Source organism: Cavia porcellus, unplaced genomic scaffold, assembly GCF_034190915.1.
Source record: "Cavia porcellus strain 051 isolate PalLab524CR breed Dunkin Hartley unplaced genomic scaffold, mCavPor4.1 scaffold_4, whole genome shotgun sequence".
Taxonomy (NCBI): Eukaryota; Metazoa; Chordata; class Mammalia; order Rodentia; family Caviidae; genus Cavia; species Cavia porcellus.
In genome coordinates, this window is record NW_026947487.1 from 54,140,182 (window position 1) to 54,152,948 (window position 12,767).

At 53.4% G+C, this 12,767-nt stretch overlaps 1 protein-coding gene across 14 annotated transcripts in view; it reads left to right on the plus strand.

The window, feature by feature from the left end:
* Arhgef7 (Rho guanine nucleotide exchange factor 7) overlaps positions 1–12,767 on the plus strand; it is a 103,281-nt gene that overhangs the window by 82,210 nt on the left and 8,304 nt on the right. For 12 of the 14 annotated variants that reach the window (XM_063247034.1, XM_063247036.1, XM_005007145.4 and 9 more), the window contains 10 exons: positions 871–1,009; positions 1,640–1,699; positions 2,405–2,551; positions 4,908–4,994; positions 6,966–7,044; positions 7,225–7,364; positions 7,620–7,844; positions 9,064–9,157; positions 9,558–9,647; positions 11,925–12,101. In XM_063247034.1, coding sequence (XP_063103104.1) covers positions 871–1,009; positions 1,640–1,699; positions 2,405–2,551; positions 4,908–4,994; positions 6,966–7,044; positions 7,225–7,364; positions 7,620–7,844; positions 9,064–9,157; positions 9,558–9,647; positions 11,925–12,101 — 1,238 coding nt within the window. The remainder of the gene's footprint in view (positions 1–870; positions 1,010–1,639; positions 1,700–2,404; positions 2,552–4,907; positions 4,995–6,965; positions 7,045–7,224; positions 7,365–7,619; positions 7,845–9,063; positions 9,158–9,557; positions 9,648–11,924; positions 12,102–12,767) is intronic. The other 2 variants (XM_013141335.3, XM_023560586.2) reach the window with 1 other exon arrangement.

Sequence of the window (12,767 nt, forward strand, 5' to 3'; positions counted from 1 at the left end):
ATGACAGGCCATCTCACTAAACACTGAGATGCCACTTATGGCTGGACAGTTTTCCTTGGTGTTTAGCTTGGGGAAGAGGCCCTGTGCAGATGCGTTCCCAGCATACTGGTGGTGAGATCAGGGTTACTCTCCTCACACCTGTGGAGTGTCGCCTGAGTGGCCACAGGATGTAGGTGTCCTGAGGAGGGCTGGACAGTGAGGGTGTAGTGTCCCTGCCCAGTGTTATGGCTCTCCTGGGCCTCCTTCCAGGGCCTAGTGCTGTAGGCTGCAGGGGAAGGGGGAGTGGCCACTACCCCTTCCTGTGCAGAGGTCAGTGCCAGGGTGGCAGAGGTGTCCTTGTGGTGAGAGGTAGGGCTGTCTGCCTCTCAGCAGCAGGACCAGAGGGCCCTGCAGGCCTCACTGCCGGTCCCCAAGTAACCCTTGCAAGGCACCCTCCACAGGCTGGCCTGAAATGTCCCCCCAACCAGCAGCCCGACAGCCCAGCGCACCCGCCCTTCGCAGCCTCGGGCAGCCCCCCCACTTCTATAAGGGGGGAATGGCCCTATGATGTTCTTGAGAAAAGGTTTTAAAAAGCCCAGAGTGACTGGGAAGGCGACTGTGTAAGGACCATAGGGTGATAACGAGACCTCACCTTATTTCTTTTCTGGAGGTAGCTTGGGGTCCACTCTGCATCCTGGGAGCATGTGACACTGTGGTGGTGGATGTGCCCCCAGCTGCATTGCCAGGAGCTCCTGCAGGATCTCTGTGCCATGGTGCTGGTGCCTGGCCAGCCTCACAGTCCTCTGCGTCCTTCCTGGGGTGGCTGTGAGGCGGGGGTGTCCATCTCTTGTTCTAACCACGAATATCCTCTCTTTGTTGCCTGCTACCCAGCGAGGAGCTCGGGGAGTTCATGGAGACAAAGGGGGCCAGCAGCCCTGGGATCCTCGTGCTCACCACCGGCCTCAGCAAGCCATTCATGCGCCTGGACAAGTATCCCACACTGCTCAAGGAGCTGGAGAGACACATGGAGGTGCCTTGCTCCGGGCTGGTCATGGTCGCCAGGGACAGCATAGTTTACCAGAATCACAGCCACTGGATTTCAGAATGATTTTAATATGCGTACAGTTTCCATGTGTTGCCCTGGGCCTGTGAGAAAACATTTTTCTCCTGATCTTGAGTCTCTTTCACCACTGTGGTGAAAAGGCTTCCAGAATTTGGAGCACACAGACTGATTTTCAGGTGGTATCAGGGACATGTGGCTGCAAACAGTGGGTGCCTGTGTCACAGAGGCCACCTCAGTAAACTCATCCACATCTGCTGTCCTTTTGAGTAGCACGTTGTAGGCCTGGCAGGTACTGGGGAGCCAGCTGCCCTCAGCTCTGCACTCAGGGGCCAAGTTGGGGTGGCCTGTGAGCCGGGAGGGTCCCGTGCTTCCATGCAGTGTCAGCGCAGAGCAGGTGCTGTCTCTGACTCCTGTGCCCTCAGTCCCATTCCCCCTTTACAGAAGTGGCGGGCTGCCCGAGGCTGCGAAGGGCGGGTACGCCGGGCTGTTGGGCTGCCGGGCTGCTGGGAGGGGGGACATTTCAGGCCAGCCTGTGGAGGGCGCCTTGCAGGGGTTACTTGGATTTTGAAAGCTAATTGTGCATTTCTTTCTCCAAAGGATTATCATCCTGATAGACAAGATATTCAGAAATCTATGACTGCCTTCAAGACCCTCTCGGTAAGTGATTGAGCATATTCTGTTTCCCTCAGACGTTATTGTGGCAAGTAAATGTAGAGTCAGCAGCAGGCAAGTTAGATGATAGAATAACTGTGAATTGAGTCAAATGTTTATTCAGATGAAATAAACAGAAGCAGGCAGTAGAACTTGATGACTGGGACTCCCCAGGCTGAGGGGCCAGTGTGGCAGTGTGGCCAGCTCTGCGGTCTTCTCCTTCCCCTCCGTCTCAGGGTCTGCATGCTGCCCGAGGCGCCGAGCTGCCCTCTCACTCCTGGACTGCGGCATCTGACTCCTGTGCTTTCTCACCACCCCACCTGTGGTTCCACTTTTCCTCTTTCTCAGTCTGTTCCTGGCGGCAGACACTAGTTAAGCCACAACAAAAATATTTTTCTTGTCTGTTTTACATTTTTCGTTCTAGAAGTGATGTTTTTCTAAAATAATATTTGCACATCTTGTCTTGGTGCCATACAGGGAGGTCAGCCACTCAGTGTGTCCTGTGTCTCAGGAAGCAGTGTGAGAGCTGGGGATGTAGCTCAGTGGCACAGGTGCTTGCCTGGCAAGCATGAGGTCATCAGTTTGATCCCTGGCACCAAAAATGAAGCTGCAGTGTGTGAGCAGTGCCTGCCAGGAGAAGCAGTTCTGTGATCAGGATGCGTGTTCCTGGGAGCTTTGGTTTCTTGGAAGTAAGTGTTTTGTGACTTGTAGGTCCAGTGCCAAGAGGTCCGGAAAAGGAAGGAGCTTGAGCTGCAGATCCTGACAGAATCCATCCGGAGCTGGGAGGGAGACGACATTAAGACACTGGGCAACGTCACTTACATGTCGCAGGTCATGATTCAGTGTGCCGGGAGTGAGGTACGCAGCCCTGTGTGCCACCCCACCGTCTGGTGGTGAGGACTCTCCCGTGGTGTCCGTTCGGGAGTCCTGGCTTGCTCCGCTGTTCCTCCTTGGGCAGTATGGAGAGACTTAGAGCTCAGTGAAGGAGTGGAAAGCTGAGTGGGTGGCTTGAGACTACAGCTCAGCTTGGCTCAGCTCAGCTTGGTGCTTGCTAGCTGAAAGGTAGGGCCCAGGATGAGAGGGGTATGGTGTGTGCAGACACTTGGGCTGCCCTGTTCTTGCCCTGGGGTTAAACCCTGCAGTAGTTAATTTTCTCTCATGGCTGAGGTGCAATACCTAATATCCAAGGTTAAAGGGGGAGAGGTAATTGTAGCTCATGGTTTGTAGAAGTTCCAGTTGACAGTTGGCTGGCTGCAAGGCAGAGCAGCATTGCAGAGGGGAAAGCAGCTCATGATGGGCAGGAGGCAGCGAAGCAGGGAGGTGGCAGTGAGTGACCAACAGCAGCAACAGCACCTCTCTTTCTGTCCCTTACATTTGATCCATGCGGCACGCCTTAGGGTGCACAGTGCTCACACCCAGGGTGGGTCTACTGAGTCCTAGCGTCGCATGTGAATCAGTCCCCTATCACACACTCTAGATCCAGCCCCCTCTGAAAAGTCCCACCTATTAATGCGTGAGGCTTGGGGGAAAATCTAGACACAAGCTGGCTGAGGCCCTTCGTCTTCCCTATGAACACGTCCTGACTGGTACTTACTGAACTCTCATGGCTCTGGGGAAGGAAGAGATGAAACCAGATTCTCGGATGATTGCCACCACCATTCACTATCCATATGTGATGTGTGTATCGAGTCACTGAGCAGCCATCTCTTCCTAAGTTTTATTTTGCCTTTGCAAAAAATATTCAGCAAGAAGAAAACTGAACTTGTACTCACAGTGTGTATTTCTTTCCACCTTCAAAATTTCAAGATGGCACCCTCTTTGTGGGTAAAGCTCTGGTGGTTTAGGTGCTAGAAGAAATAGTGACTTTGCTTACTCACCACGCAGCCAGCTCTCTCCAGCAGTATTTCTTACGTAATTTTTACACTTTGCCTGAGCTGGTCTGTGGAAGCATTTCTCAACATGTGTTTTCATAGTGCAGGCCCACTTTGCCACGGTGGGTGCTCCAGCATGGCCCCGAGTTCTCAGGCCACACCTGGTAAGGTCTCCCACTGCCACTACCTGAGGTTTTGCTGAGTGTGTCCCTTGCCAGGGCTGTGAGTCTGAGAGGAGAAACTGACAGTTGTTTCCAGTGACTTCCTTCAAGTAGCACCTCCCACCTCCCACCCCGCAAGGCCCTTTGTGCTGGGCCCAGCAGTGGTGTTGAAGGCTCTGGCCTCTTCTTAGTGTTCTTCTGCCACCTCGAGCAGTGGACTAGGCGTCAGTCCATAAACAGGAGTATCTGGCGTTGCCTTTCTCCATCTGCTGTTAGGTTCTTGGGAATTTTTGTCATTAGGTATGGCTTCTTTGGTTTTGTTGCTTTATTGAAGCAAATAGTTCATACTGCCTCATGGGGCTGGGATATAGTTCAGTGGTGCAGCGCCTGCCAGGTAAGTGCAAGGTCCTGAGTTCAGTTCCCTGTACCAGTAAAGAAAGAAAGTCCTTCATCTAGACCAGAAGTTTATGGGGTGGATGAGAACAGCATTTCATTGGCATACCGAGGGGTTAGGGGAGTGTCAGGAGTATGACAAATCAGGGTTTATGTCAGCACTCCTCAAGGGCAGAGAACCCATTTTCTCCCCACCCCTACTAAAGTCTTCAGAGTTCTTGTTCCTTTTGTTTTCTGAACTGCAGTAATTTTAGGTGCATTAAATACCTAATGGTAGAGACAGGTTCCTTCCTCTGTTAGCGCTCAAAGGTATTACACAGGTGCTTGTGAGTTCAGGTCTTTTAATCATCTAGTTTACTTTATAGTGGTACCTCCATTCACGAGCCTGATTCTTTCCATGATTCTGGTCACAGTCCAAATTGGCTGAATCCAGTGCATTTCTTAGGCTTGGTGTTGACCTTGTGGGGAAATCTGATTTGGTTCTCATCTGATTTGATTTCCATCTAGAATCAGGAAGAATAAACTTGTGAACTGAAGCACCACTGTGTTATTGTATTTTAAAGAATTTATTAGTCCATGGTCTTTCCCTGTTTGTCCAAGTTTTCTGACATGTTAAGACTTGACTTAGATTCGATCTTCGTTATTGTTTAGTTCCCTTAATACAATCTGGTGGAAACTTCCGAAGAGGAAGTACAGTAACTATGGGATAAGGTTTCCTAGGGCCTAATATAAAATAATTCTTGTGGTCATATTAGTAAATAAATGCATTTTAATTTTTCTTTACATTAGGAAAAGAGTGAGAGATATCTTCTCCTCTTCCCGAATCTCCTGTTAATGTTGTCTGCCAGTCCCAGGATGAGTGGATTCATTTACCAGGTAAAACCTGCTCTTAAAGACCTGAGACTCCTTTGCAGGCTGGCTTTGAACTTGAGCCTTCAGTGCTATGCACCATGGCATGTGTGCTGTGTGTTCAGGTGTGTCCTCCTGTGACTGCACATGTTTCCTGGTGTTCTTTCTCAGCCTGAAAGGAAGAGGAAGTATCACGGGGAGAGTACCTATGAGGACAGATGGTGGCGTGGTGTCTGAGGCCCTTGGTGGTGGTATCACCGCCTGCAGAGCACCTGGTTCCTCTGAGGTTTTGTTGTCCAGTCTGTGGGACGGGGGCCACCCAGGGCCTTGGGTCAGCCATGTGGTGACCTTGATACACAGTACAGGCCTATGGTCAGTTAGCTTGACTTACACTGGTGCTCTCCCAGAGAAAGCCGGTGAGCAGACTTGGGGTTGTGCAGGCACTGTGTTCTGCTTCCTCTGGTTGGCAATGGTGGGATCCAGCTGCTGTTGCCAGAGCCTGGCTAGTTGTCAGGGACTCCTGGATCTGGAGCCACTGATCATCTCCTTCTGGGTGATGCTTCTTTGCTGCATGTTCCCCTGCTGACCTAGCAAGGACTGGAGACTTCTAAGTTGAAGCAGACATGGCTTTTCCCCTCTCAGCAGGCTTTGGCCGTTCCAGGAGGGTTTGTTGCCATACTGTGCAAAGTGGTGAAGCAGTGTGAACATCCCTAGGACCACCGCACCATGACGTGTGAGGCTGCTGTCCAGGGAGGCCCCTTAGAGCTCCCCTGAGTCTGGCCTGTCCCTCCTGCCCTCTCTGCTTCCAACTGTGTACTCCAGTGTCCCATTCCATGGTCAGCTGAAGGTGGGCCCTGCCCCAGCCCTGGAAGAGCTGGCTGCCTGGGGCGTGGGGTCTCCCTGTGAGGCTGGCACTCACTTGGGAACCCTTGCCCGCTCTTGTCTTGCCATGCTCCAGAACCCTTCTCTGTCAGCTGGCCTGGCCCTGTGTTGGGCGACGTCTGGTCACAGTGCTCATTTCCATTCTTAGGGTGCTGGGGGGGGGTAGGTGTCAGCCCCAAAGCAGGAGCATGGTGTGCGCCTGGTTGTGCAGTTCCCAGCTTGGCCTCTACGCACTGCTCAGAGCTGAGAGAGTGCTTGCATGTACTTTTGGGAGGGGGTGTCATTGAGCGCTTTTTAGGGAGCATGCTGCCCTGCTTCCGGTGCTCAGGGCAGCGTCCCAGCTGTGTGCCTTGATGGTTTGGACAGTTACCACTCTGCGGGGAGAGAAGACTGGAGCTGCTCTGGCCTCTGCCCCATGGGTGTCAGGACCACCTGGGGATAGTAACCTTGCCATGTGTTCTATGGGGGCAGATCTCTTACACCTGTCTGGAGGCGCTAGTTTTGGGGTGCTGAGAGCTGTTCTGAGGCAGCTCAACCCAGAGTGCCCATGCCCTTTCTTTGGCCCCAGGGGTCCAGGTTTGTGTGAGCTAGGGCTATTGTGTGTCTGTCCCTGCCTTGTGGGTCGTGACTGGTGGGCACCCCATGCAGTGTCTGTGCTGGCATTTCCTGCTCACCTGCGCATGCCTTCCTGAGCCATGAGGCATTTAGCACAATTCCTCCCAAGGGTGCTGCCACACAGTCCTGTTCTGCCTCAGTTTCCATTGTCGTTTCCTTTGGAGCTGGAGCCTCCCCTTTCCTTGCAGTGGATCCCCTCTCACTGTCTGTGTGTTCTTTGAAGCGGCAGCCGTGTGTTCTAGCCCTGTCTCAATGCGGAAGGGTTTGTGTCAGTATTCGGGGGCCCAGCAGACGAGGCTGCTCATGGTGGGACCCACCTCTCCTGGGTGGCTTCCTGGCGCAGGGCCACATATCTCGTCTGTGGAGGCTCTGCAGTGTGTGCTCCTCTGGCACTCACAGTTCCTCTGCTGCTCCCAATGTCATTTTATATTTACTTTAATGATGCTGTTTTACTGGAAAAGCACTAATTGTGTTTTTTTGTGTGGGTGGGGTCTCTTTTAGGGGAAGCTACCAACGACAGGAATGATGATCACAAAGCTCGAGGACAGTGAAAATCATAGAAATGCATTTGAGATATCAGGTGATAGGCACAAGCTATGTGGGCACCGTTTGTCCTGGGAGGCCACCCAGTATGAGGGGCAGTGTGTGGCTGGGTGTGCCCTGAGGGGAGTGGTCAGTGTTGCTGGATGTGGGCATGCACAATGTGCAGCGCCTGGGCCCATGTCTGCACCTCAGCTTCATTTCTCCTTGTGTCCCGCAGGGAGCATGATTGAGCGGATCCTCGTGTCTTGCAACAACCAGCAGGACCTGCATGAGTGGGTGGACCACCTGCAGAAGCAGACGAAGGTCACGTCCGTGAGCAACCCCACCATCAAGCCCCACTCCATACCATCTCACACTGTAAGGGCTCCCGGGGCAGCAGGACAACACCTCCAAGGCCAGCTGCCTGGCCCTTTTGGGTGTAGTACCTTTGCTTGCAGTGGCCTTGGGTGGGAACTTGGGGATTCTCACATGTCTGTGCATGATTTGGAACTTTATTTATTATGACTTTATTAAATAATCTAAAGGTGAAAAAAGGTGATGAAAGTGAACAGGACTGGATTCATTGTGAAGGCTCGAAAATACTTTTGACTCAGGCCACGTCTCTGCCTACAGCTCCCCTCGCACCCCATCACGCCATCCAGCAAGCATGCGGACAGCAAGCCTGTGGCCCTGATGCCTGCCTATCACACGCTGCCCCATCCTTCCCACCATGGCACCCCACACACCACCATCAGTTGGGGGCCCCTGGAACCCCCGAAGACCCCCAAGCCCTGGAGCCTCAGCTGCCTGCGGCCTGCGCCTCCCCTGCGGCCCTCAGCTGCTCTCTGCTACAAGGAGGTGAGGCCTCCCGGGTTCAGCACAGCATTGTCCACACTGGGGGTTCAGCAGCAGGAACCCTGTCTGTGTGTGACCTGTAAACCCACAGAGGAGCAGCTTAGGACCTCAAGCAGGGGTGCACATGCGTGGCTGTGATTGTGAGTGGGGGAGGGGCTGCTAATCTCGAGTCCTGTGCTCCTGAGAATATTTCGGTGACTGGGTGAGTAGGCCTGTGGTTGTGAGCATGGTGTTTGTGTAACTGTGCTGTGGACAGTGTGGAAAGATGTGTGTGGCCCTGGGGGCTCAGTTCCTGTCCTGCCCGGGAGACCTCTGTGGGCTGTCAGTCCCCACGTGTCCAGTTCGTGTTGGGCTTGTTTGTGTCTGTTACCTTGCCTGAGGCATGCAGGCAGGCTGAGTGCTCCTGGCGGTGGCTGCTGCAGGGTACCAAGGCTTTGTCCTGGGTCACTGTGTTCTTGACCTGAAGGCAGAGGGTACCGATGGGTGACGGGTGAAACCACCGGGTGAGGAGGTGGCAAGGTGAGGTCTGGTGGCACCCTGTCCCTCAGGAGAGCTTGTCCTCTTACCTATCATCTTCGCCAGCAGAAGAGAAGCACTGCTCATCCTGCTTGCTGGCGTCCTTTGCACGGGGCTGGCAGTGACATATATCTTTGGAGTTCTCGTTTGTCACCTTTCCCTGGGATCCCTGAAGCCCGCCCTGCGTGCTGTGCACCTTTTCTGCGGTTGTTTCTGCCATGGCCTTTCTTGGTATCTTTAGTTTAGTGTGTTTGGAGATGGCTGTGAAGGTCTATCTCTGTCCCTTCCACCTATGCATCCAGTCTGGTCCACTAGGTTGTGCTCACAACTGAAGTGACCTTTAGTCAGTGTCCAGTGGGCCCCTGGCCTTGGGAACCCTCCCCTGGCCCACAGGCACTTGCCTCATCTGCACTAAGGATGGGGCGCTGGGCCTCCTGTGCCTTGCTTGTCGGAGTGCACTCCACCATCGGTCTCCTCCTTACTCCTCAACTGTACCAGCGGGGCCCTCCCCTCTTGCTGGCGGACTGAGCACCCAAGTTACTGCAGAGCCCTTACCAGGGCTAGGCACACAGATGGCCAACACCAGAGATGCCCCTGGGAAGACACAGCCCAAGGCAGAGCCACTGCTGCCCCCAGCCCCACCCTCAGCAGCTGGGGAGCCTGGCTCTGATGTCTGTGGGGCGTCCTGTCCATTCCGTGTCCTCAGGATCTCAGTAAGAGCCCCAAGACCATGAAGAAGTTGCTCCCAAAGCGCAAGCCTGAGCGGAAGCCTTCTGACGAGGAGTTTGCCTTGCGGAAGAGTGAGTGCGGGGGGTGCGCAGTGGACGGGGCATGCTCTGCCCCTTGGCCCCTGGGTGTCAGCCCACGTTTTCTCAGGTGCAGGGTCTGCATGTGCACAGGCTGGCTGATCGCCCCCAGACTCTGGTGCACTTCCACGGGCTCCCCAGGACTCCCTTTCAGACAGTTTCCACAGCAGGCACCTGAGATGGCTTCGGGCTGTGAGGCTGTGGGCAGTGGAGGGTCGGGAGAACTCATGGGACCCCACCCCTGCTCGGCCGTGTGCATTGTGTGCTTCCAGGGCACCCTAGGTGGTAGTCATTTTCCTTGTCACTCAGACAAAACACCCAAAGAGACGGGAGGAGGGGTATGTTTGGCTCGCAGTTGTAGAGGCCACTGGGTGTGACGCGAGTGTCGTGACAGGCACGGCTGCCTTAGAGGAGGATGCCCAGATCCTGAAGGTCATTGAAGCCTACTGCACGAGCGCCAAGACACGGCAGACTCTCAACTCCAGTAAGTGTGTGGGGCACCTGCCGGGTGGTGCTCTGAGGGAGCCAGGGTGCGGACAGGCAGGGGGCAGTGTGGAGTGCAGAGCACTGCTGGGCCAGGGGCAGGAGATGGCCTTCGGGGCCACACTGGGGTCCAGGGGTGCTGTTTGCCTTTTAAGCTTAAGAGCATTATCATAAATTCAGACTGGGAGGAAGGCCTCTCTTGGGCTGCCTTTTTTCTTTTAATGTTTGGGAGGAAACACTAATTTTTTCATAGGTTTCAGTGCACAGGAGGTACCTGTGTCTGATGTGTAGTTTCTTAAGTAAAACATCTCCGTTTGTGTTGAGGACAAGTAGGTGATTTTTTAAAATCTCCCTGCGGGTGACAGGGCATGCAGCTGGCAGTTTGTGTTTTCCTAGTGTGCTGGTTTTCTGGTTTTTATTTTCTGTTTCTTTTTGTGTGTGGTGAGGTGCTAGGGTTTGAACCTAGAGTCTCACATATATTAGAAGCACACTAGCACTGCACTGTGTCCCCAGTCTTTTTTTTTTTTTTTTTTTTAATTTAAAGAAAGACAAAACTTTTATTTTGAGACAGGAACTCACTAAATTGCTCAGGCTGGGCTTGACTTTACACATCTCCTGCGTTGGCCTCTCACATAGCTGGGGTCTCAGACCCCACTGCTGTGCCTTCCTTGCTTTCTTTTGAGGACTGGGCATTGTATCTGCCACCTTGGCATAAAAGCCAGTGTCCTCCTGCCTGACTGGCCAAGCACCTGTCCCCACTTCGTTTTGCTGACCTGCAGGCTGGTGAGCCACCTGGACTGGGTGCTTCCCTAAGCTGAGCTTGTGCACTTGTGCTTTTTCCGAGGCACTGGCGCTGTGGACGGGTGTGTGGCAGAGAGCCTCTCACTGCTCCAGTGTTGCCTTCTCTGTAGCACATTTCCCCCTGGACACTGAGGCTTTGTGCCTCTTTTGTCACTGCCAGAAAGGCCTTGGTGCCTTTGTAGTCCGTGGGCATGTGCAGGGCCGGGCTGCAGTGCCAGCGTGGGTCATGCAAGTCGAGCTCTTTCCCCCTGGTGGGGTCTCAGATGCAGTTACTGGGAAGGAAACTTTATCAGGCCTGTGAGCTCTGCCTGAGTCTCATACTGCGTCCCGTCCTGGGGGAGCGGCCACCCTGTGTCTGCAGGGCTTTTCTGACCACACTACCCATACACCAGGTCTCCCCAAGGAAAGCACTGGGAATGTGCTGATTTTGCTTTCACTTGATCCTGCAGGGTCAGAGGCTCAGATCAGGCTTGGCCTCAGCTCAATACGCTCAGTGCAGGCAGCAGCAGGAGATGCCTGCCCTAGGTGCCCAGGGAGTGGGCTTGCAGCAGAGCAGCTCCTCCCAGAGGGGACTGTACCCATTTGTGTGCCCAGAAGACATTAGAGAGCAAGTGTCTTTGGTCTGGTTCTGACATGGGTGGGGATGTCACAGGTTCTTGCACATGTGTGTGGGCACAGAGGCCGCTTGGTCACCCTGCAGGCAGCCAGCCACCAGGGCGCTGCTGCTGTCCCTCTTATGCCCGCTGCCTCCCACTGCCAATCCCCCTTTGAGCACAGTGGCCTTGGGCAGCTCAAGCCCGTCTTCTTGGAGGCCAGCAGCCTATGGCAGGGTGGGTGGCGTAAGAAGCAGGTTCTGCTCTCCACTTCCCCTGCCCAGGTAGGGTGCAGGTGGGCGTGGTAAGCAGGCGACAGGAGGTGGGCATGTGCTGAGTCCTGTCTCCCCTCAGCATAGATGGGTGAGGTAAGTGTAGACCTGGCTGCTGGTGTGGGGTCTCTGCAAAGAAGGAGCAAAAGAAATCAGTCAGAATCCTTCGAAGTTATTTTTCATTTAATATATCCATCTACTGACCAGCAGATAATTTCCATTAGCTGCCTAAATGGAATCTTTTGCAAATAATGTCTTAGATGAGACCACTGGTTACCAGAATCAGCTAACTGCTGGTAGAACTTGGTGGGATGTGGGGAGGACTTTGCAGAGCTACCTTTAAAAAGCAGCACTTGGGAAACACATGATGACTTAAGTTTATTGAGATAATGATGAATCTGGTTTTGTTTTGAGGGTGTGTTAATCAATTGATTATTAAAACCCAGCCGTAAATAAGGAGAAATGAACATTGTTGCCATTTTTTAACAATATTTTCTCTTTTCCTTCTCTTCCCATCACCTTTTGCTTTTGTTCCATGTTTTGGTTGTGGCTCTTCCTGTTCGTCCCCTCCCCTACCTCTGCTGTCGCACCTGTCACTCCATTCCGTCTTAGCATGGCAAGGCACTGACCTGATGCATAATCACGTCTTGGCTGACGACGACCAATCAAGTCTAGACTCCTTGGGTCGTCGCAGTAGCCTTTCTCGTTTGGAGCCCTCAGACCCCTCGGAAGACTCTGAGTATGACAGTATATGGACAGCCCATAGTTACAGGATGGGTTCAGCATCTCGTAAGAGCTGTTGCTCATATATCTCTCACCAGAACTAATGCACTCTGAGCTTTCTTAACAATGCTTGTTGTATCGCAGCCTGCTTTTCTTAGATGTTTTCTTGCTGTTCCTTGTCTCTTTTATGTGATATTTTAACGACTTGGAGAGTGTTCCTGGGATAGCCTCTGGAGGCTGGGCTGCCACCTGTCAGGGTGGTGGGTTCCCCGAGCCTGCACAGGGGCTTTAGCCACCCAGTGGAGAGTTGTTTTATAAAAGCTCCACATGGTTTGGTTTTTTATTCTCAGTGCAGCAACTGTGTCATTTCTCTTTTGGATACAGCTATATGGACACTTTTATATTGATACCAAAACCACACAGTTCGGGATCCAAGTGCCAGTACCTTGGAGGCGGTTCTGCCTTCTCCGTAGGGACCTATGTTTTTAAGTATAACATGAGCCGGTTGCGCTGTCATGGAATGGCGATAAGAGGAGTTTCTGCCGTGCGCAGCGACTGTGTGGTGGTGCAGGCCTGGCCGGGAGGCCACACAGAGGGAGGGAGGGAGGGGCGCTGCCACAGCCAGGCTTCCCCTGGCTTCCCCTCTGTGCCTGTCCTGGTCGGGCCTTCCCTCATTTCCACGCCACACCACACCGCCATGGCCCGTTGACAGCCTACAGGACAGGCTGGCCC